This window comes from Tenrec ecaudatus, chromosome 10, assembly GCF_050624435.1.
Source record: "Tenrec ecaudatus isolate mTenEca1 chromosome 10, mTenEca1.hap1, whole genome shotgun sequence".
Lineage (NCBI taxonomy): Eukaryota > Metazoa > Chordata > Mammalia > Afrosoricida > Tenrecidae > Tenrec > Tenrec ecaudatus.
Genome location: NC_134539.1, coordinates 146,758,700 through 146,780,727, shown reverse-complemented (window position 1 = coordinate 146,780,727; position 22,028 = coordinate 146,758,700). Strand labels below are relative to the sequence as shown.

General features: G+C 50.7%; 1 protein-coding gene across 2 annotated transcripts; it reads right to left on the bottom strand.

Moving 5' to 3' along the window:
• Nucleotides 1-299: 299 nt before the first annotated feature.
• PRKAR1A (protein kinase cAMP-dependent type I regulatory subunit alpha) lies at nucleotides 300-18,172 on the bottom strand. 2 transcript variants are annotated; one of them, XM_075562147.1, is made up of 11 exons: nucleotides 18,019-18,172; nucleotides 13,967-14,145; nucleotides 8,001-8,171; nucleotides 7,115-7,206; nucleotides 6,846-6,907; nucleotides 6,026-6,072; nucleotides 5,200-5,358; nucleotides 2,901-2,961; nucleotides 1,782-1,903; nucleotides 970-1,051; nucleotides 300-686 (listed from the first exon to the last, which is right to left on the bottom strand). In XM_075562147.1, the coding sequence occupies exons 2-11, from the start codon at nucleotides 14,135-14,137 to the stop codon at nucleotides 514-516; spliced, it is 1,140 nt and encodes a 379-aa protein (XP_075418262.1). In that variant the 5' UTR covers nucleotides 14,138-14,145; nucleotides 18,019-18,172; the 3' UTR covers nucleotides 300-513. The 2 variants fall into 2 exon arrangements, with proteins under 2 accessions (XP_075418262.1, XP_075418261.1); XM_075562146.1 differs by lacking the exon at nucleotides 18,019-18,172 and adding an exon at nucleotides 17,390-17,548.
• Between the last annotated feature and the right edge of the window lie 3,856 nt (nucleotides 18,173-22,028).

The window sequence follows — 22,028 nt, the reverse complement described above, 5'->3', positions numbered from 1 at the left end:
CATGCAGCTGGCAGCACTGTCGACGCGAGGCTTTTCTGTGTCCCCTGTTCTACCCGTAGCATAAATCATTAGTCCTAGAGAGAAACACGGCACAGAGCCACAGTCGACAGTAAGCTAGCGACTGGAACATCGGGGCATGGAAACGACAGCGGGCTGCGCACAGGGCCTGGCGCTTGCAGTCACTGCTTGCCGAGAACTCCGCGGGCGCTGGGATCTGCCCACAACTCGAACAGTGCCGGGCGCTGGCTGCCCGGCACGCACACCAACACTGCGCACAGAGAAGCAAGGACGGCCAAGTCTCCAGAGAACGCTTTCTATTTATTTAACTGTGGGCGAGCATTCACTTAATGCTCCAAATTAAAAATGGTGCAAGAAAAGCAACTTTCAACAGAAACGGACAGGAAGCAGTGGTGCCGGTGGCCCCGTGGTGCTGCTGGGAGGGAGCACGGAGCTGTCTGCGCGCGGGAAGCCTGGGCCAGGGAGCAGAGAGGGAGGCACGGACAGAAACAGGCTTCAGACAGACAGTGACACGAAACTGTTGTACTGCTGGATGTTCCGCTTGAGGATATCGGAGCAGGGGCCGAGAACACGCTCGAATCGCGGTCGGTCCAGCTTGACGCACTTTAAGGGGCCACGTGCCACCACGGTGGCGGCCCGAGGACGGTTCATCAGCAGAGCAATTTCACCTGAAGAAGGGAAGGGACAGTGAGAGGCGGAGGTGGGCTGCCAGGGGAAGCGCTTCTCTCTGACGAGGGAGGCGAAGCTGGCTTTCTCGTGCGGGGACAACAAGCAATCGGCACTTAAAAAACAGCCAACAGAGGGGAGAACCCACTGTTCACTGGGTAAAGTGCCGAATTGTCGGAAAGCAAGTGACAATGCACCTAAGGCAACTCTACTCAAGGAGACGGGGTGACGAAAGGCCCAAGACCCCGAGCCAGCTAGGGGTTTGCTGAGAGACGATCCACATACCGAAGTAATCAGAGGGCCCCAGTCTTCCCACTTCCACAAACTCTTCGTTTTCTGACCGACGCTGCAGCACAGCCGCGGAACCCTGGAACACAATCACCAAACAACAGACGGTCAAATCCCACACACCAGACTCTACGGCACAGCAGCTGTTTTTGCTCGTTTACAAAATGAAAAGGGGCCCCGGGGCTAGGGCAAACCCTAACTGCACATGCGGGGATACAAACTGGCAGAAGGTCCATCACTACCACATGAGCCTGAAGTCCCAGTCAACTGGGTGGGTCCCCTCTGGCCTGCAGGAAGGTTCTCCTCCTGGAGCTGGGCTCCTGACAGGCTTCAGACTCCCGGCAGAGGGCAGCCCAGGCCAGTGGAAGGCTCTGTGTCCACATGTCGGTGCAGCGGCTTTTCCCAGCCCACAGTGCCCATACACCTCAGGGAGGCACTAGGACCCACGGCCTGCAAAGCCGAACGTCCCTGGACCTCTACTGTGTCACGTAAAGATCCACATGCTACTAGCTTCAAGGACATCTTCTGTGCAGTCCCACGGATTATCAAACGAAAACATAAAACTCGGTGACTGTTCACTGATTCACTTTTGATCTCCGTTGGCTAATTAGCCCAACAGGTGCTCTGTAATAGAAAGGTGCATAATCACTGGGCTTTCGTGTTGAGAATTACTTTGGCTATGACTTCCTCTCTCGGGCTGGGTCTTCCCGTCTAGAATTCTGACTCAAGCGCATTGCGAATGAAGGGTCCTGTTGGTAAACCCAGTAGGAACCCTGGCGCCTGACACTTAGATAAAGCTGGCTCTTTACCTCTAAAATAATGAAGAACTCATCCCCCGGCTCCCCCTGCACCACAATTTTCTGTCCGTCCTCGAACTGGACCGGCTCCAAGGCATCTGCGACGGTGAGGCGCTCCCACTTGTCCAGAGATTCTGCAAGGACCCATAAAGCGTGATTACGTGAGCCGCTGTTACAACAAACGTCGAAACAAAGAAAAAGGGTAAAGTGATTCCAGCCAATAACCATCCCCACACCACAGGCCAACAGCGTCTCAGACAGCACAGGCCGCCCGCCTCCAATGACCACTGCCCCCAGTCATCACTGCCTACAGAGGACCGCCGATCCTCCCTTCAGTAGCCCAATGGCCATGTAAGTTTCTACCACCTGCACCTTGGGTTAAGGGACTAAGAATATGCAATTAGATATTCACAAAGAATGCCACCAGTGCAGATCAAATCTACAACCGCCGGGCCCCAAAGTAATACTGTCACTATCTAGCTAGCTAGGGGATCAGCCAATGCGGCCATTCCAGATGGAGGACAATGGGGGGAGGGGGAGAACCCACTCACTGTAACAAAACAATGGCAGAAGGCTGCCATAAAAATGGCCATTCTCCTCCCAATGGAGAACAGTCTCACAAAACCAAACTCACATAATACACAAAAAATGTCTTTTCCAATTGGCTCCATTTTGAAATTCAATAAATACTGGGTATGCTGTCCACAGGGTGCCTCCAAGGACACCTAACCGTCGCCCATAGGAAACGCCTGACTCCAGATACTCGTTCCTGAAGCAATAAATCCAAGGGTGACCCATCAGAGACACCACCAAGGACCCACTGAGACGCAGGCAGGGCGCCCGAAGGCTCGCGTCTCTTCCAAAGGAACACAGCAGCACACACCTCTCCAGTCCAGTCATTTCTCCCGAGAGTTTTCTCAGACACCAGCTCATTCAACATTTTCAAATCACTTGCAACTTACTCATGCTCAGATGCGATCAAAGAAGCATGTCATGTCCTTTTTCATGACTGCCACGCAGACACAGAAGTGCGAGCTGAGATAACTAGAGTAGCTCTTATGAAACACAGGAAGTTCTGCTTGAGTATCACTGACTGGATTCAACTGTTCGCCACGTCACCTTCCAACTCACCCAGAATGGACACTTTGCTAAGGAACTCCTCATACATCTTCCGCTTGCGCAGAGTGCTTCCCTAAAAGAGAAAAGCAACGCACATCAGATTAAAACAAATAAATGACAGCTTGCCCTTAATGAACAGAATGCAGAAAGTTGTTCAGGATGGAAGTTTCTTTTTTCTTCTCATTAAAGACAGATGGGCTCCTCTGGTCAGCTCTCAAATACAAGTCCCAGAGGAGCTGGCTCCCCAGTCACCCAGCACCACACACAGGTAGGGTTTTAACTAAGCAAATCATTGGTTCCTAAAAAAAACCCCAAGTCACGGAAGGTGTCCCACAGGCCTCCCCTCTGACCCCAACACCTCAGAAATGTCCAAGAATGCTGTCACTCAGGAAGAGAAGGGTCCTAACCCCACACTTAGCACACTTGTCTCACCTGCAAAAGCAGTCTCACAAGCCCAGAGACAGGACACACACACTCACTCACTCACTCACTCACTCCCCCCCCCTTGCAGGCACATCCCAGCTTAGAGCGACACCCCCCCTGCTTGTCCCTTAGCGCAGAGCTGTTAGCCCTTTGGTGATTGTCAGGTACCAGAGGAGTGACTACAAGTATGGGGGGTCAGAGATCTAGACCGAGAGACTTGCAAGAGGTGCAGGGAGCCATTTCAGGAGCCTGCGGTGTTGAAACTAGATTGGTGCCTGTGCTGGGGGGTGAGGGGACCGCACACCTTCCAAGTCAGGTGCTGACTTTGGGCAGGGTGCTACCATCTTTGCAGTTCCAGGGCCAAGAAGAATCCGTTTGAAGCCCTGCTTTGAAATGATCGACCCAAGCCCAATGCATGCTCAATTCCCCACCACCCCGCCCCCACAGCACGGGCAGCTTCTGAAGCCTGAAGAGGCACCAGGTCTCCTCCTGTATGACAAAGGCTCGAGAAAACAGAGTACACCAGTTCCCACTGCCCTCCAAGCTCAGAGACAGTGAGGAGCCCAGGCGCTGCCTGCGTGTACATGCGTGCACGCGCACACACAACACACACCTTCCAGGTGCAGAAACACTCCAGTTCACACGAGTCTGCATCCTTTCAAACAGCCAGACAGGCGCTGTGTCAAACTCAAGAAACCCATTCAGAATGACTCACACCTTCAATGGGGCCTTCAACTCCCTCCCATAGCTAGTCTCTAAATGCTCACCAAGTTCTCAGAGAGACTGCCTACATCACAGCACAAGACCTTAGTGGTTTTCCTATGGTTTATGCCTTTAGTGAGTAGGGCCAGGGTGTGTGCCTGCAGATACGCCACCTGCAGTTTAAGAAGCAAACCACTGCAGACTGACCTTCAATCAGTAGCTGCGCGCATCATTAAGCCACGCCTGCTGCTCTGCCACCTACTACACATGCTTCTCTGTGGTGGAGTAAAATGCCCTAAAACATGGCTCTTACACTCAAGTCCCTGGAGCGCCCGTCAAGTGACTGGGGGGGCTATGCCAACAGGGCGGGTGTTAACTCTCAGGAGAGGGGCTGGTCAGTTCCTGCTGGCGCGGCACGGCTCTGCCTGAGAGGAAGCAAAGCGAGGACCTGGGGAAAGCACGCTCAAGATCCGTCTGGTGCGACTGCGGCAAGGACACTCGGGGAGCAGCACCAAGGACACTCGGGGAGCAACACCAAGACCACGGAGCACTTCTTGTCATCTGGCTGGGACTGTGGGCAGAGGGCAGAGGGCAGGCTTCCTGGCTGGCGGAGGCAAAGGCCAACAGACCGAGTGGCTGAGAGACTACGAATTGGAGAGAGACTTGGCTACCACGTGGCTGAGAACCAGAGAGACTTGGCTGGTGGCTGAGGAGGCCAATGTCTGTAAGCTTGCTGTGTGCTGGCCCTGACTTGTGGTGACCTCATGACTTCCCTAATAAAGCCCCTTAATTGTGAGAGCTCTGTGGCCGCTGCAATGAACTACTGAACCCAGCGAAGATGTAGTATGTGTGGGAGCAACGGTTGGTGTCAGACATGGTGGCGTGGAGATACATCTAAGCCCCTCCTCGTGGCACTAGGAAAGCCAGAGGCTGGCAGCTATGGCCCCCACGTTGTTTACTGCACCCACCTTTCAGACTCGTGTTATTTCTGGCCCAACATAGGCTGTGAAAGACCCCCTGGTCTCACTCACAGGGTACAGTGAACAACAGGGCTAAACCGGGATCCATACAAAGCATTCTATTATGAAAAGTGGCAATGCCATTTCAATTGGGCCAACAGGTTTATCAGACAGGAGCCGCGTGGACAAAAATTCTCAATCGCTCTCCAGAAGCCTGGGTTTCTTACCATGAGGATTCGTCTGTAGCTGTCTCGGTCAATGCCCCACAACTTCACATTGGTCTTTGCTTTGACCGTGGCTGCTCTGGGTGTACCATAAATCAGAGCCAGTTCTCCAAAGCTCCCTCCTTCCCCAACACTGGTGGCCCATTCGTTGTTGACGTAGACCTAAGGTGCAAATGACATCCAAGAACTGAGTTTCTTCCACCACCACAGTGTTTAAGAATTAAAACCGTCACCCCTGCTGACGGGGTCAGTCTCCTGCCCACGGCTAAAAAATAAAATAAAATACATGCAGCTCTCACGACACAGACCAGAAAACTTCCAGGGACACGGGGTAAGAGCATGTGAGATTCACCTCATTTGAATAGTCAGAAAGCGATATTCTGTGGGGAAGGTCAGCCATGCATTCATCGTCTCACCTGTTCAGACTACTGAGCATCTGGCTTGTGTCAGGAGGCTGTTTTCTCCAGTTAAAACAAAATCAAAGCTATCATCGATCCTAATTTCACTCTCAGCAGGATTTGCAGAGTGAAGACGGCTGAGCTCAGTCTCAGAAGGACAATGCTAGGCTCACTAGGACCTAGGCTCACTAGGATGTGTCCCAATCTGCAGTCTGCACATCTCAGCCACCACACCGGCAGCAAAGCTGCACGTTCGCTACAGAAATTATGTTTCAAATGCCGCTGTCATCAAAACACGTGGCAAAAGGGTACGTGTGCGTGCGATGCACTATACAGCCCTCAGAAACACCGTTCTTTTCTTTAGAAGCAACACGAAAATCAATACTTAGACTTGAGAGTTTTCGCCCTGATTTTGCTATTAGGAAACTTACATCCATCTCTCCTTGGTCAATCACATAGAAATTATCACCTTCATCACCTGTGAGAGGAAGGTAAAAAGAGAAGTACAGTATAAATTAAGGAAAGACGAATGAAAATTATTGAATCAATGTGAACTACTAAACCTATTCTGTGAAGCAATATATTTTAAGTCTTAAAATTAATCCAAGTGTATTTATCATCTCAACAGTGAAAACCTCTTGCAAACATCAACTGAAAGAAAAAGGTTACGAATGGAGCCAACAGCACTGCTGTGTCAACTGACAGAACCACACACCCCTAGAAATCACTCAGACGATTAGGCAGCAACATGTCAGATGGCCATTAAATAAGAAAGCATTTGGCTTATAAATACCGTGAAATATAAATAAGAAAGAAAAACAGGGCAGGAGGCTTAGATCCCTGTTACTTTGTGTCAGCAGAAAGATCCAAACCTACAGAAAGCATAGGAACGTAGCTGGTGGGCATTTTGCTGATGGCCCAGTTAGATTCTATATGGTTGGTAATTTAAAACATATACACGAGACAGTTTTAAAATCCCACACAACATGCAGAATTTTCTTTCACAGCTTTTATATACAAGATGCTGGGGTGGTATCACTTCCACTGGGGAAAAGACTGTGCCTTTCTGATTCAAGGAAAGAAAATAGAAACTCCCACTGTATAATAGAGGACGATGGTACCACGAAAGAAAAAAACGCCCCGCAATGAAAAAACAAGACCACATAAACCCACTGTCACCATTCTACGCCCCTCCCTCACCGACAATACTTTTACACCCTAGGTATGCGTCAGAGAACCCACAGCCCTTACCTTGCTGAATAACAGTTTCTCCAGCAATGAAAGAGACTGGAAACATGGCATCAAATATATCACTGCAAAGGAAAGAGGGCCCGTTACAGCTCACATAGGTCTCCTCTGCAGACTGCAACACTAACATCCTGGATCACAGGCGGGGGGCAGGGGAGGCATATCGGATGAAGGATGACCAAATGCCCTAAAATTTGTGGCAAGGTGCTGAGAACCACTTGGGACTACAGCCTCACTGGAAAAGGAGCCTAAGGAACAAGACCTGTACCCACCTTCTCTCGTTATCATCAAGATGCGAAAACAGCACATTCTTTTCAATGGCCTTGGCTAAAGCAGCCATTGTCTTATAATCTTTCGGTATGACCTAGAAAAGGAATTGAAGATCAAATGACTATTCCATAAACCAAATGCATTCCATGTGCGCAACCCGCATTTCCACTGAAGGTCAAGCTACATGACTGTCTGTGAGCAAGACTGCTTTAGTTAAATATCTTCATTACAACCCATCTGTGTGGTCTTTGATCCCAAAGCACTCAACAAATACTGACTAGTTAATCCCCTTGTCCATAGTAGTCAGACCAGTAGTCAAAGGTTAGTACTTGGTTTCCAGTTAACTAAAGAAACAAACAAAACACACCCTGACCACGGTCACCCGTCTAAGACATAAGGAAACATTTCATGACAGACTATTGGACATTACTAAAGCTGGGATCGTGTGTTCTATCAGTTCCGCGCCTTCAGGGCCGGCACAAATGCGGGTCCCCTCAAAGCTAGTGGTCCAAGTCAAAATGACAGTGAGGACAAAGAGGTTCAGACCAATGAGGGCTAGTCAGGAGGCCAAGTCCAGTCACTCACTGCCACCCAGTCTACTCACGCAACCCAAGCGCAGGATGTCAAAAGACTGACACCAGGACTCAGGAGACCAAGGAGGGCGGCCTGCTGCTTTGGCTGCGTCACAAGGCATGGCAAAAACAACCCCCAGATCCCACTATTCACTCGTGTAAGAGCCACTGATTACTCCTGTGTTGGGTACGCTGTGGCAGAGACCCACTCACTCTGCAGGACGAACAAAGGACCTAACACTGGCCACACTCGTGGAACGAGACCACATGGGTCCCAAGAACATTTCACCAATCAATGGTCAGGTGTCAGAACTACCTTTCGAACATAGGAGGCTGCGTCTTCCTCCGTGTAGACTTCGGCACTGATAGCACCTCGCCGCCGGCGGCCCTTAACCACAGGGTTGGGAGGCGGGGGAGAGATTTCATCCTCCCGAGAGTCCGCCCGGGTGCTGGCTTTCTGCAGGGTCTGAATCTGTTTGGCCTCCTCCTGGAAGAAATGGGGGGTTGGCACAATGAGATCGCTCAGCATTCTCCCTCAAGCTGATCACCTCGCATCACAGTGCACCTGAGTCACCTCAACTCTCTACCCGTATTACCAGCATGAAAACTAAGGGTTTTTGAAAAGCCGATTCCAAATGAGGAAAAAAGCAGAAAAGGTTTGGAGAGAGCTCTCAAAGGGTTCTGGCACTTCCTCTGCACAAAAAAGCTGTTTATAGAGGAACGCCAGTCAGTAGAACAAAGACGTTAACACACAGGTAAGATGCCTGGACTAACAGTGTACTGACAGGTAGGGAGAAAAGGGGACCAATTGCAATGATTCACATATCATACCCCCTCACCCCCCAAGGGAATGAACAACAGAAACCTGGGTGAAGGGAGACAGCGGACGGTGTAAGATATGAAAGTAATAATGCACAATTTGTCAAGGGCTCACCAGGGTGGGAGGGTGGGGGAGAAGGGAGGAAAGAAGAGCTGATACCAAGGGCTCAGTGAAAGAAAATGTTTTGATAGAGATGGCAACAAATGTAAAAACGTGCTTCATGCAATTGATGCATGGACTGTTATGAGCTCTAACAGCCTCCAATAAAATGACTTATAAAAAATTAATAAAATTAAAAACAATACACACATATATATATATATAAAGAGAATAATTTACAATGCACATGAGCAGTAAGTAATAAACTTCAAAACAAAATCTTGGAGCATCAGGATCTTTGGGCGCAGCTGCCGATCATAAAAGCAGCCCCCACCCCCAGAAGGCCCTCCAGGAACAATTCCAAGTGGCAAAGATCCCAGAGCATCTGAGGACTGGGTTTGTCCACTGATTCATGTAACATGCCCTCGGATCCACCAAGGCAGGTCCTCCCCTAGGGCAACTTGGATGGAAGAACAAACCAGCCCGAGGGTCCTGGGCAGGGAGAGTCCTGTCTAGCAGGAGTCCAAGGCACACCAGTTAATTACCGCATATACTAGTGTATAAGCCAAGTTTTCCAGCACATTTTTAATGCAGTTTTTGTGGTAAAATTAGGTGCCTCCACTGACATTCGGGGCGGCCTATACTCAAGTATATACGGTAAATGAAAGGATGACAAGCAGGAATTTCAGTAAAATCAGTTCTCCCAGCAGCGCTATAAGTATTCATTTATCAGATCAGGATACTGTTGAGCTCAGAGGAGCCTTGAGCTACTCCTGCAAGGCTGGTAGTTCAAACCAGCAGCTGCCCACTTTAAGTCTGTATGAGCTCGTAAAGATTTCTCAGAAATCTTACACTACGGGTGTCACCATGCGTCAGAATCCACCCAATGCCATGGAGTTCATTTGGCTTATACTTGAAGTCAAAACAAAAGCGTTTAGCTGCTTTAAAACACTACTTATTGAACCAACTTATATAAAAAGTTAAATAAACTAACATTTTAATTTTTCCAACATAAACACTCCTCCCAAACCTGCACTCATCAGTGACTAACAAAACTGAAGGGAGAACAAAGTATCAGCAACTACCCCTCCTCTCCATTACAGGTTAAAATGTTTGCGCTTCTAAGTGAATTTCATGTTTATAAACTTTTAGGAGATATTTTCATCTAAAGAAAGGAAACTGAAGAGGTGCTTTCTCCCCTTTACCCCCCCCCCCCCTTGAATTAAGTTTCAGTCGATTAAAATGGCCCTTTGAACCACAAGTCCCTGTGTGACATGCCACCATCCTGGGCTCTCTCTGCCAGTAGCTACAGCCCCACTTTGGAGGGAGTTGCTCTCTCTGCCAGTAGCTACAGCCCCACTTTGGAGGGAGTTCTCCGCTAAGCTAATGGGCAGGACTGGGGTGATGTTCAAACCTGACTTTAGCAGAACCTGTGAACCAAGTCACACCCTTTTCCTTGGAGGCATCTCTAAGACTGTACTGGAGACTGTGGCTTCACACACCATCCCTCACTGTACTTGGGGGTGAGACAACCACACCTCATCAAAGCCATCCTCAGTCTGCAGAAGCCATCTGGGACTGAGACGAGCTGAGAGAGCTGCCGGATGGGCTTATTCAAGACCTCAGCCACAGACGCAGACGCAGAGGCCACTGAGACCACAGGCACCAGAGACTGGCACGGAGGCTCAAGAGGGTAGTGCAGAGACAATGGGCTATTTCTCATCTGGCCTGAGCCTATGGGACTGGGAAACTGAGAGGTAGGTGGGCTGGTTTCCTGGCCCATATGGAGGCAAAGGCGAAGGGACCCCTCCAAGTAGCTGAGCAGCTTAGAACCTGAGAGAAACTTGGCTGCTGACTGAGGAGACCACAAACCATATCCTTACCGTTTGCCGACTCTGGCTTGTGGTACCCTATTAACTTCCCTAATAAACTCCCTTAAGCATGAGAACTGCCTGTGTTCGGTGTGGCTGTGCAATGAAAGCTCCAACCCCACACAGAAGAGTGGTGTGGGAAGAATGGCTGGATCAGAGCATGTCAAGAAGGAAGGGCCCTGGAGGCGTGCCCGACCCCTCCATTGTGAAAACCGGGTAGCCTAGTTCCATTCCAGCATGGAATTCAATCCTGTTTATAACATCAACATAGAAGATCTCCAGGCAGCAAGAACGGTTTAAAAAGGTAGTTTTTTTGTGTTTTACAGTTTTGATTTCTTTTAAATTCATCGTTGAATTTCATTTTATTTTTGTGGAGTTTGTTTTTTTACGTTTCAACTAAAAAAAAGCACAATAAATAAAATATGTAACAAAAACACTTGAATTTTTTCATGTATATGTAATTACAAATGCATTCATTCTTGGCCCACTAATTCTACTTCCAGGGATTTATCTTACAATATATATCTGTATGCCATGACAGATTATCGAAGAAACATGCTAAACGAGCATCCACGCACAAGGGGACCCTTACAGGACACAGGAGAACTTTGGCGTTTCAGAGACTGTGATCCAATCTCACCACCACCACCAACACCACCAGGGAACGCTGATGGTTTTCCAAGGTGGTGCTTCCAAACACCACCACCAAAAAGCACACGCAAACACTACTGCCATTCCAGAGCCTGCAGGGCACAGCGACGTGCCCCGTGGGCCACCCCAGGATATAATCCCCAGAGAGGCACAGCCACCTCTGCCTCCCACAGAGCAACTGGTGGATGTGAACCATCAACCTTTCCATTGGCAGCAGAGAACCTAACCAGGGCTCCTGAAGACCTTCACGGAGAGGATTAAATTCCAGGACACCTGTAACACAGGAGGCGAGGGCCACGGGAGAATAATAAGGAATAAGGGACCCTGCTTACACAGGCATACCTCATTTCACTGTGCTCCACAGATGGGCCTCTGTCAGAAAATGAAGGTCTCAGGTGACCTGTGTTGAGCACGTCTATCAGCGCCACGTTTCTCAGCAATTTTTGTCTGTCTTGCATTTTAGTAATTCTCAAATCCAACATCCGGAGTTAAAGGATGCCCAGCACCTCAGAGCACTGGGCACATGGCAGACACAGTGGACATGGCCATCAACACTCCACTGGCCTCGTCTACTGAGACGGGCAAGGTTCTACTTAGAATGAACTTCTGAAAGTTCATGAAAAATAGAACAGAATGAAAAATGTCCATGAACTTCTTGCAGGCCTCTCATAAATGTCTATGATTTTTAAAAAAATAGAATAAAAAAATTTTAAATCCACTGTCTTCCAATCGATTCTGACTCTGATTGGTCCTGTAAGGCAGATTCATACTGCTCCACAGTTTCCCAGATTGTAAATCTGTGAGCCAATCATTCATTTCATCTTTCTCCTGCAGAGCAGCTGGTGGCTTTGAACCCCCGACATTGTGGCTATCTGGCCAAAGCTTAAACCCACTTCGCCACCAAGCTCTCTGCAAAAACTCAAGCTCTAGGTAACAGCCTGAAGTAGAGCACGGAAAGTTTCAATAATTCCAATGTGAGTTTGCTGGTGTTTCTTTCGTTCTTAGTGAGAGGTTGAAGGTCCCAGCAATGCACCCAGTGGTAATGGGAAAAGAGGTGAAGGCCGACCGACAGTCACTGGTGCCTGAGAGGAGGAACAAGCCCCAGGGGAAGGCTGCAAACTGGCTTTACTTTGAAGACCAGGATCTGCCGTCAATCATCGCTAAAGGACTGTGCAGAAATGAACAACGTCCCGTGAATTACGGGGAAACTATGGGGACATAAGCCTATCAGGAGCCCTGATGGCACAATGGATAAAGTGCTTCACTGCTGAACCCACCAGCCATTCCATAATAGATATAGCCGTAGCCGTCAGTCACACAGATTTACAGCGGGAAACTCCTATGGGGAAGGAGTTCCACTGTGTCCTGGAGGGTCCCTGTGAGTCCGAATCACCGTGGGTTTCGGTAAGGCGCCGACCTGTAAGGTAAGACCTATACGGGAACTTCGTTTACCAGGAGATTGTTCTAATAATTACTTCCCCTTTTCAACTTTCGTTAATGCTGAAGCAGCGCTGCAGGAGCACAGCCTTTAAGGTGAGCACCACTCATCCAACATTCCCTATAAAAAGACACACTTCAGGTCTCATCAACTTTAGCCTCTCATGTAATGGGCTGGCCTTCCAGTGGCTCATTTCAGGACCAGATCTCCAGGAATACACTTCATTCTAACCACGGAGCACCCACAGCCCTGCCTCTCCAGCGGCACAGAAGCTGCTTAAACAAGAGAAAGCCCGGATTCCTACTAAAATCCCAACATGGGAAAATTCATGGGATCCAATTAGTCTATCTTTTATTCATTTTAAAGATCATTCTAATCATGGTATTAAATACCAATTTAACAATTTTCCTACAGAAACTGACAAGCTCTCATCACTGAACCAGCCACATTTTACAAAAAAAAATTTCTTACCAGTGCACATTCTTTTCTTATGAGTTCCACTGATAGAGATTGTCTATTATAAATAGGATTATAAATATTCCTGTTAATAATTAAAAATAACTAATGACCACATACCTGAGAAAGTGTCCCCTAACTAGCTCAACATTCTGCCTCACCACTGCTAAACCTGGGGATGCAGAAGAAGCCTGTCGATTTATTCTGCTGATTCCAAGTAACAAATGACACAAGGCGACTCCAATTATATTTAAGCATTATAGTTTTTGTCATTTATCTTGACAAGGGAGGTGAATTAAACACCGCCTTTGATGCTTTAGGAAGCGTGGGGGCCAGAGATGCACACAATGACAAGAGAACCACCAAGATTAAAAGAAAAACAGTCTTTTTTCCCAATGGGTATAAAGGCCTGACCAAAGTTATAAATAAAATTCCTGTCTGGCAGCACTCTTGAAAAACTCACGAAAGATACGCTGTCTGGTGAAAGGGATGTCACTATTTCAGGACTTCAGCTACACAGGCTGCAAACATTTCATCACACAGGAATGCCGTCCACCCAGGAGTACGGCTCAACAAGCTAGCTAGCTTGCTTTGTGGGCAAGACCACCATTCTCTTCCAACTGCTGTGCTTACTACTTCAGCTCAGCTGGGCCTGTGGCGGGTCAATCTTTACAATTAGTTCTAACAGTTTCCTAGAACTGGCTTTGGAAACCCTGTTAGCTCAGAGTCACCTTTTCTGGTGACTCCCAGAGATGAAGTTCAGGAAGGCGACAAACGCTTGAGTGCACCCCCCACCTTTAAACTGATGCATCCATTTTACTGGTCGGCATCCCTTCCCATCCCCCACAGGTGCCACGCCAGAGCGTTTTCCTGTAAGGAGTTTCCCAACTGTCAGGGCAGGCAGTCTGGTCTTCGCCACCACCGCCGCCCCAGGCGTGTGCCTTTACCTTCTCCAGCCTCTCGAAGTACTCCCGGAGGAAGGCCATGGGCCGCTCGGGCCTCGCGGTGCACAGCTGCACGATGGAGTCCTTGAGCAGCGCCTGGATATTGTGCTTCTGGACATAGAGCTCGCACTCCCGGAGGCTGCGCTCCTCCTCGCTGGCACTGCCGGACGCCATGGCGTGTGCTACAAGGACAGACAGACACAGGCCTGGTAAACTAGGCAGGAGAGCTAGCTACTTTGGTGCTGACCTCTGACTTGCCAAATTCACCCACGAGGTGTCTCCTTCACTGCGAGATGTTGTTCGTGTTGTAGTTGTTAGGCTTTTGTTTTTGTTTTGTTTTAAAAGGAAAGATGGGCCCCGGGGGATAAAATATGTCACCTAGACAGGATACTTCCCAAGAGGGTTTCAAGGAGATCTTCCAGCAGGGGCTGGAGAGACTTCATCTGCACCACTTCCACCCTACCCCAGCCTCCAACTGCCACGCACTCTCTGACTCTGAGTGACCTCACACAGCGTTTCTGAGGCTCTGTGCACCTTTACCGGAGCTTCATCTTTCTTCCAAGGAACTGCTGGCGGTTTTGAACTACTGACCTTGTGGTTAGCAGCCCCATGCTTACCCAACAGTGCCACCTTAGGACAGCTGCAGGGCGAGGCCACAGCCTCAGCTCCTGGGAGGAAGGATGCGCCACGATCCCCTGCAGAGGAGCTGCTGAGAAGGCGGGCCCTGAGGGAATTGCATTCACTTCTCCCCCACAGAAGACATCATGATGACGTGGGCAGTGTGTAATTGGTAAACAGGGCTGAGAGTTACAGGGCACACAAGTCAGCGCTAAGTGAAAGCAACGGAGCACAATGAAGACCTTGTAATCCTCCTCATCCGTAACTCCTGACCCCTGGGGACGTCCCACTGTGACACAGCGCAGCCACTGGAGCAAAGGGAGCAGAGGGCCTGATTAGCCAGGAGGAAAGCAACCCAACGTTGAACGTACAAAAACGCAGCCCCGATGATTATTAAAGTGATCTTTTACTCCACCTAAGTTCTTAGACAGCCAGTGACAAATGAAGGAGGGTCTTTACTTCCAAGGAAACCACACATACACACACACCCTTCTCTCTTCACCGAGCAAACTGCAGATTTGGTGATTTGGGCAGGAAAACGTCAAACCATTCTCTTGATCTAGTCTGTTCATTTCCAATAGGCTTTAAAGGGTTCAAAATACTGTGAAGAAATATAATAATGAGCAGCTAATTTGACTGAGCCTGGAATTAAAAGCTTAATCATTTCAACATCAGGGTCACAGACTGTTTTCTTTCCAACTCCTAATTAATAGGCAATTAAGAGCAGAAGAGAAACACCCTAACCCCCTCAGCCCACCCTCCTCCTCCACTCTGCACCACAATTCAGTCCTCACCAGACATTTCAAATCATTGCACACACACGCAGGGCTGTTCTGAAGTGCTAACTCCTTTTGTTTTGACAACATTCACAACAGAGGTCAATAACAAGTATTCATGCACAGACCCTGAGAAAGCTTGTGGTTTGTGATGGGCACATAAATTAAGAGGCCATGGAAAAAGAATCATGCTGCTATTTCAGAAATAAGCACTCAAAAAAAAGTTTATTTACCTTGGTTAAGATCTATACCAAGGACCCCTGCTGGCGTAATGGGTCTGCTAACTACAAGATCTTCTGTTCAATCCTACCACCTGCTCCCTAGGGGAAAAGGAAGGCATCTTCTCCCACAGAGTTAACACCTCAGAAACCCACAGCGAGCAGTTTAGAATTGACTGGATGGCCATGGGAGATTAAGGGAGATTTGCACCATTTCCCAGGCCAGGAAATCGCAATCACAGAAGCTCAGATACATTCAGTAGACTTTTCTTTCTACATTTCAAGTAATACTGCCAGCGACCAAGAATACTAATAAACCAGGTCTGCTGGCCTGGAAACATTCCCATACATTTCAGAAATGGCGATGCACCTTGTTCAGCTGATCTGAGAAGCCATTCATTGTACAGGTCGTTGGCTAGTAGAAACCACAAAACGGGGTCCCAGAGGTGAGACTGCTTTTGTTGGAACCGTCATGTATTTAAAATACGCTGGGTATCAGGGAAAGGAGCCCTGGTCGAGTGGTGCTTTATGTGTTGGACTGTTAACCACGAGGCCAGCAGTTCAAAGCCACCAGCAGCCCTGCAGGAGAGATCAGGCTTTCCACTCCAAGGTCAAGAGTTCAGTCTCACTCAGTTCTACCCTGTCCTAGAGTTGCCATGCGTCACCATCACTACACGGCAGCGAGTGTGGTTTTTCATTTTATTTTTTGCCATCAGGTGATATGTAAATAAAAATGCCTCAAGGCTAACGCAGTCACCAAGTGAATCGCTGATTTCCACCATCTAAATGTTTCTAATTGACAATATCTAAACTAGAACGGTATTTTTCCTTCTCCTTTTCTGTTTTAAATCCCCCAACCTTGCCCCAGAAAATGATTCAACGACGCCGTTCAGGCTCGCTCCAACCGTCTATTGTCTCACGTGGGGAATCCTTCCTACCCTTCTGCGATTCTGTGGGGCTAAGAAGGGTCAATAGGATTCCACAAAAGGAGGCATTTAAACACTGGAACTTTGAGAAACGGTGCCAGATTCACATCACACGCCTTCACGCAGCGCCTCCCCGGGGTCATCTTGAACGCTCAGCGTCCCTTCCTCTGCAGAAGGGACGTCTCTCGGCCCGTCTCTCGAGGAGCGCCCAGCTGCCGGCGTTAAGTCTGCTGGTCTTTTCGAGGCGAAGGGACAGGAAAATTCCCTTCCCGGGAACCTCCGGCCCTGGCCGGGAAAGCGAGGCCCGGGGGCAGGGGGAATCGGGAAAGGGGGACAGGTGAGTGGGCACAGAACGAGAGCGACGAACCAAACTAAGACCCTCGCGTGGAAGGAATGATGCCCAGGACGGGCAGAGGACACGATGGCTGGAGGCGACGGGAAGGAGACGTCGACGAAAGGAGCTTTGGGCCAAAAGACGAGCCGGATCCCGCAAAGAAAAGGAGGGCGGGATCTGCAGACCGAGCTGCTGTCCTTCAGGAAATGGGGGAGGGCGAGCGCCGAGGCCGCCGGCGCGCCTGAGGCCGGGGCGGCGGCGGCGGGGGCAGCTGAGTGGGGGGGTGCAGGGGGCGGGGCCGCCGGGGACCCCGCGGCGGAGCGGACGCCTGGATGGGGTGGCGGCCTTGGGGTCTGCAGGCCCTCGAGTGGGGGCGCGGGTGGGGGCGCGGGGCCTGCAGGGAGGCGCCAGAGGAGGCCGGGGAGGGGCAGGGGGTGCGGCCGTCCCCTGCAGGTCGCTCCCCGAGACGCCATCTTGGATCGGTCCTGCGCTCCAAATGGGGCGAAGGAGCTGCGACACTCGTCGCGCCGGGGTCCCCGGCCGACCGCACTCACCTGGGGACGGGCGGCGGCGAGCACGGGTTTGCAGGTACGGGGCTGCGGCGTGGCGAGCTCCCTCAGCGCTTCCCTCCCAGTCAAGCGCCACTCAGCGATAGCGGCTCGGCGGCGGTTCCACCGGAAACGACCCGGCCGCAGCCAATCAGCGCTCGGCTGCTGACGTCAATGCGCCTCGCTCTGGCCAGAGCCGTCGCTATGGCAACCTTAAAGGCGCCGCAACCCGGCTCGCCCCCTCCCCTCCTCCAGGAACCTTGGCCCTCTTAAAACCAAACGCATTGCCGGGGTAGTCGAGGCCGACTCGTACGGACCCGGTAGAACGGAGTAGAACTGTCTCATGGAGTTTTCAGCCCTGTGAGCTCTTCGGAATAAACTGCCACCTCTTTGTTGCGCTGTGCAGCTGGTGTCTGATGGGCTGCAACCACGCACTTTTTGGTTCGCAGGCCAGCGCCTTAACCGCGGCGCCACCGGGGAGCCTCCCTCTTCCCCGCTGATCGTAAAGGCATCCCCTAATTTCGTCCGTACTCCCGCGTCCCCGCTCTTTAGCCCTTTCGTCGCTGCCACCTCCTGTCCCCCTGGCTCTAGAGCCCACTCTGTCCTCCTGCCTGCCCCGCGGACCTGTCCCTTACCTGTCCCGCTTTGGGGTGGCTCGGGTCCCCTTTCGCCTGTCTCCTGCTCCTCTCTCCCTCTCGGCCGGCGCTCGTGGCTTCGCTCGCGCCCCCGCTCCTCTCCTCGCTCGCACTCCGGCCCCCCGCGACGCCTCCGCCTTTTCTCCTCCCTCGCTCCTGTCCCCTCCCCGCGGCCGCCCACGTGGGCTGGCTCGGATGACAGATGGGCGACTCCGCCCCGCGGCCCCCGCAGGCTAGGCGGAGCACCGGCCGACGGCCCGGAGATTCCCGCAGCTCCCCGGCCCGGGTGGAGGCGGCAGCCCCAGCGGATCTGCAGCAGCTGCGCGGCGGATGCCAGGGACGTGCCCGCCGCGCGGTGCATCCTGCGCGGAGCCCGCGCCGCCGGGGCTCCGGGAGCGCGCGCCATCCGGTCCAGGAAATCTGAGCCCCGCCAAGTCCCCCGGGGGTGCTGCGGTCAGCGGCGGCCACTCGGTCCCCGCGGGCACAGGACACCGGAAAGGACTTTGTCAGGGCTCCAGAGGAGGCCCTCGTCCTGACCCAGAATGGCCACCATCATGCCTGTGCCCACAGCGTAAGGCCTGGGGAGAGGCACGGATGGACGCAAACGCTCCAGCACCACAAAGGCTGCGCTGATGCCATCAAGTCCAATCCGAACCTGTAGGGCAGGGTAGAATTGTCCCCGAGGCGTTCCCAGACTGTACCTCTGCAGGAGCAGACAGCCTGTGTTGTCGCTAGTAGTTTCAAATTCGGGTTAGCAGCCCCAAATGGAATGACTTCATTCGCCCGTCTGCCCTTTCTTTCCATCAGAAAACCTGCCCATACTTGCCACGGGGGACAGCGACAGATGTGGAAAGCCACTAAATAAAGGCCCTTCCAAGATGTATTGCCAAGAGTCTGACCGCTTGGTGTAGTTCTTACACTGTGTGTTAACACACACGGAGGATTTGACAATATAAAAAGAGAGAAAAGGGATGTAAAAGATTGCCATCTTTTTTTTACATCACAACATTGTTTATTATGTGAATTTTTACAATACAAACAAAAAAATACAGAAATGCAATATATGAATACAGCTAAATGCAGAATGGTGACTTTTTTTTTCCCTTTAAGAGGCCATGATTCCCATTTTTATATCAATTACAGGTTGAAATGCTAAGTGCTTGGGTCTATAAGCTTAATTAAAATTCACTCCCCCCCACACACACTTTTTTATTCCACTGCTAGGGCACTTTTGAAGGCATCCTACTGGCATAGTAATCATGTTTCCAGCTGCTAACCCAAAAGTCAGCAGTTGGAATCCGGCAACCACTCTGTGGGAGAAAAAGGCTTTGCTAAAGATGAACAGCCTTAGAAACACAATGGGGCGCGTCTACCCTGTCCTATTGTCTTAGGAAGACTGTGAGTCCTAATTGACTCAGCTGCAATGGGCTGGGTTGTTTTTTTTTTTAACAAGGACATTTTAAATTACCGTATATGCTCGAGTATAAGCCGACCTGAATATCAGCCGAGGCACCTAATTTTACCACAAAAACGGCATTAAAAAATGGGCTGAAAAGCTCAGCTTATACATGAGTATATACGGTATACGCCTGGCTGGTATTGTATGTATTTCGGTTGGGTGGCACTGCCTAAGGGATCCAGCTGCACCCCTAAACCCACCAGGCTCATCAGAGTCCTGATTAAGTTGTGGCGCTGTGAGAGGCCTTTGGGGTCAGCCGTTGGAGCCCACCAGCTGGCCGGAGCAGATGTAGCTGTCTGTGTCAGAAGAGATAACACTCTTGGAACCCTGTGGGCAGTTCTGCCCTGCCCTTTGGGTCACCAAGAGTCAGAATCCACAGCAGTGAGTGTCTCCCTCGCTTTCCTCTTGTCCAAGGAAGCCCAGGAAACATCGAGAACTAATTAGACTCACAGGTGGGAATGTAGGATGGAAGTCCCTCCTCCCACGGACCACACATGCCACCCACTGGCCTCGTTCCAGGGACGGAATGGGCTGAAGGGAGGATTAAAGGCAGAGCCTCAGAGGTCTAGGATTTCACCCTTGTCGGGACAGAGAAGGGCCTGGTGATACACTGAACCCTGAGCTGGCAGGAAAGAGCGGCAACTCAATTGCATTGAGCAGGCCCAGTCGTGTGCGGGGAAGAAAATCTTGCTGTCAGACAAATCTGAGTTTGGTGTCATGTTCTGCCACCTCCGGTAATGGACCTAACCTCCAGGAGCCTCAGTGTCTTCTGTGGCGCAAGGATAAGCGGAGCTACACTGAAATTATCTAATACAGATGAAGACCGCAAACACACACACACTGCACTTACTAACTTCCGGGCACTTGGCAGCACATGACACATCATAATTAATTTAATCGTCCTAAGTGTTCCATGACGTAGGTCAGACGACTGTTGTTGTTATCCTCATAGGCGGGGAAGGGGGTCCAGAGAATTCAAGGAACTTTCCCAAGGCCACACAGCTGGTGCGGCTCCCAGGCAGGGATCTTCAACCCAGTCCTCGGCAACGGGCACAGAAACGGAGTGCCCAGTGAATGAGGGCGGGTGCCGAGTGGAGACCCAAAGCCCATCTGTAGACAACTGGACATCTCTTTACAGAAGGCTCTCGGGGAGGAGATGAGCCAGTCAGGGTGCAGTATAGCACTGATGAAACACACAACTTTCCTCTAGTTCTTTAATGCTTCCCCACCCCCACCCCACTATTATGATCCCAGTTCTACCTTACGAATCTGGTTAGACCAGAGCATATACACAGGTACAGAGAAGAGCTGGAAACACAGGGAATCCAGGATAGATAAACCCCTGAGAGTAGCAATACCAGAGGGGAAGGGGAAAGTGGGGGGAGAAAGGGAACCGATAGCAATGATCTACCTATAGCCCCCTCCCAGGGGGATGAACAACAGAAAAGTGGGTAAAGGGAGACATCGGTCAGTGTAAGACATGAAAAAAATAATCTACAAATTATTAAGGGTTCGTGAGGGAAGGAGGGAGGGGGAAAATGAGCTGGTACCAAGGGCTCAAGTAGAAAATGTTTTGAAAATGATGATGGCAACAAATGTACAAATGTGCTTGACACAATGGATGGATGGGTGGATTGTGATAAGAGTTGTACAAGCCCCCAATAAGAGGATTTATTAATTTTTTTAATGGAGTGCCCAGTAGAATGCATTGTGGCTGTTAGGCACCCCCAAGTCGACTCTGATTCTTCGTGAGCCCTTGAGGCAGCAAAACTACCCCCAGAGGATTTCTTAAATCATCGTAACCTCTAAGGGAGTAGGTCTCTGGGTGTTTCTTGCTCTACGCTGCTGGGGTGAGGGTGGGGGTGTTCCTGACCCTTCGCACACTTTACCACTGTGTCACCAGGTCTCCTTCAGCAGAGTGTAGGGTGTATTCCTTACTTCCTGTTTCTCTTTCCTCTCCCTTAATAGCTACCCAAACTACCAGGTGAGGAGCTGAGTGACCCTGTGTCCCATCGTTCATGTGACCCTTCCTAAAGCAGTCAAGACCCCGAGAAGACAGAAAGCAGCAGGCTGGTGACATGGAGCCCAGTGCTCTGAATAACAGCTGCTTCCTTGCTCCGGCCTCATCCCCGGTGTGTGGGTGTCCCCATTCAGCTGTGCAGGCACCAGGCCAGCCACCGGCCGCTTCCTGTGTCAGCCTTGTTCTGGCTGCCAACCCCTCATCTGCTGGGGCTTCAAAAGACCCAAAGGGAGACGGGCAGTAGGAAGTCCACCCTAGGGAGCTCACTGTGACAGCTGTCAGGAACAGGCAAGCAGCCACAGTCTCAGGGGCTTCCAAACGGTATAACACACACCCCCGCCCCCGCAGAGCCTCCATGCCCCAGGGAGAAGGCCCCTGGGTAAATGGCACAGCCAAAGGAGCACCTGTTCTGCTGTCATTTCCTCTTCTCCAGAAGCCCCCTGCCGTTGATCTCCAGGTAGACAGCCTTGTCTGTGCTGTGGCCTGTGGTTGGGTGCAGTCCAGTCGTCCTCGGGTCATAGTGACCCCATG

Coding starts and splice junctions, on each gene's coding strand:
- PRKAR1A (XM_075562147.1), bottom strand. CDS start 14,137: ATGGCGTCCGGCAGTGCCAGCGAGGAGGAGCGCAGCCTCCGGGAGTGC. Junction 8,172..13,966: donor ACTTCGAGAGGCTGGAGAAG/GTAAAGGCACAC, acceptor CATTTCTTCCAG/GAGGAGGCCAAACAGATTCA. Junction 1,052..1,781: donor AGTTCTTCATTATTTTAGAG/GTAAAGAGCCAG, acceptor ATTGTGTTCCAG/GGTTCCGCGGCTGTGCTGCA.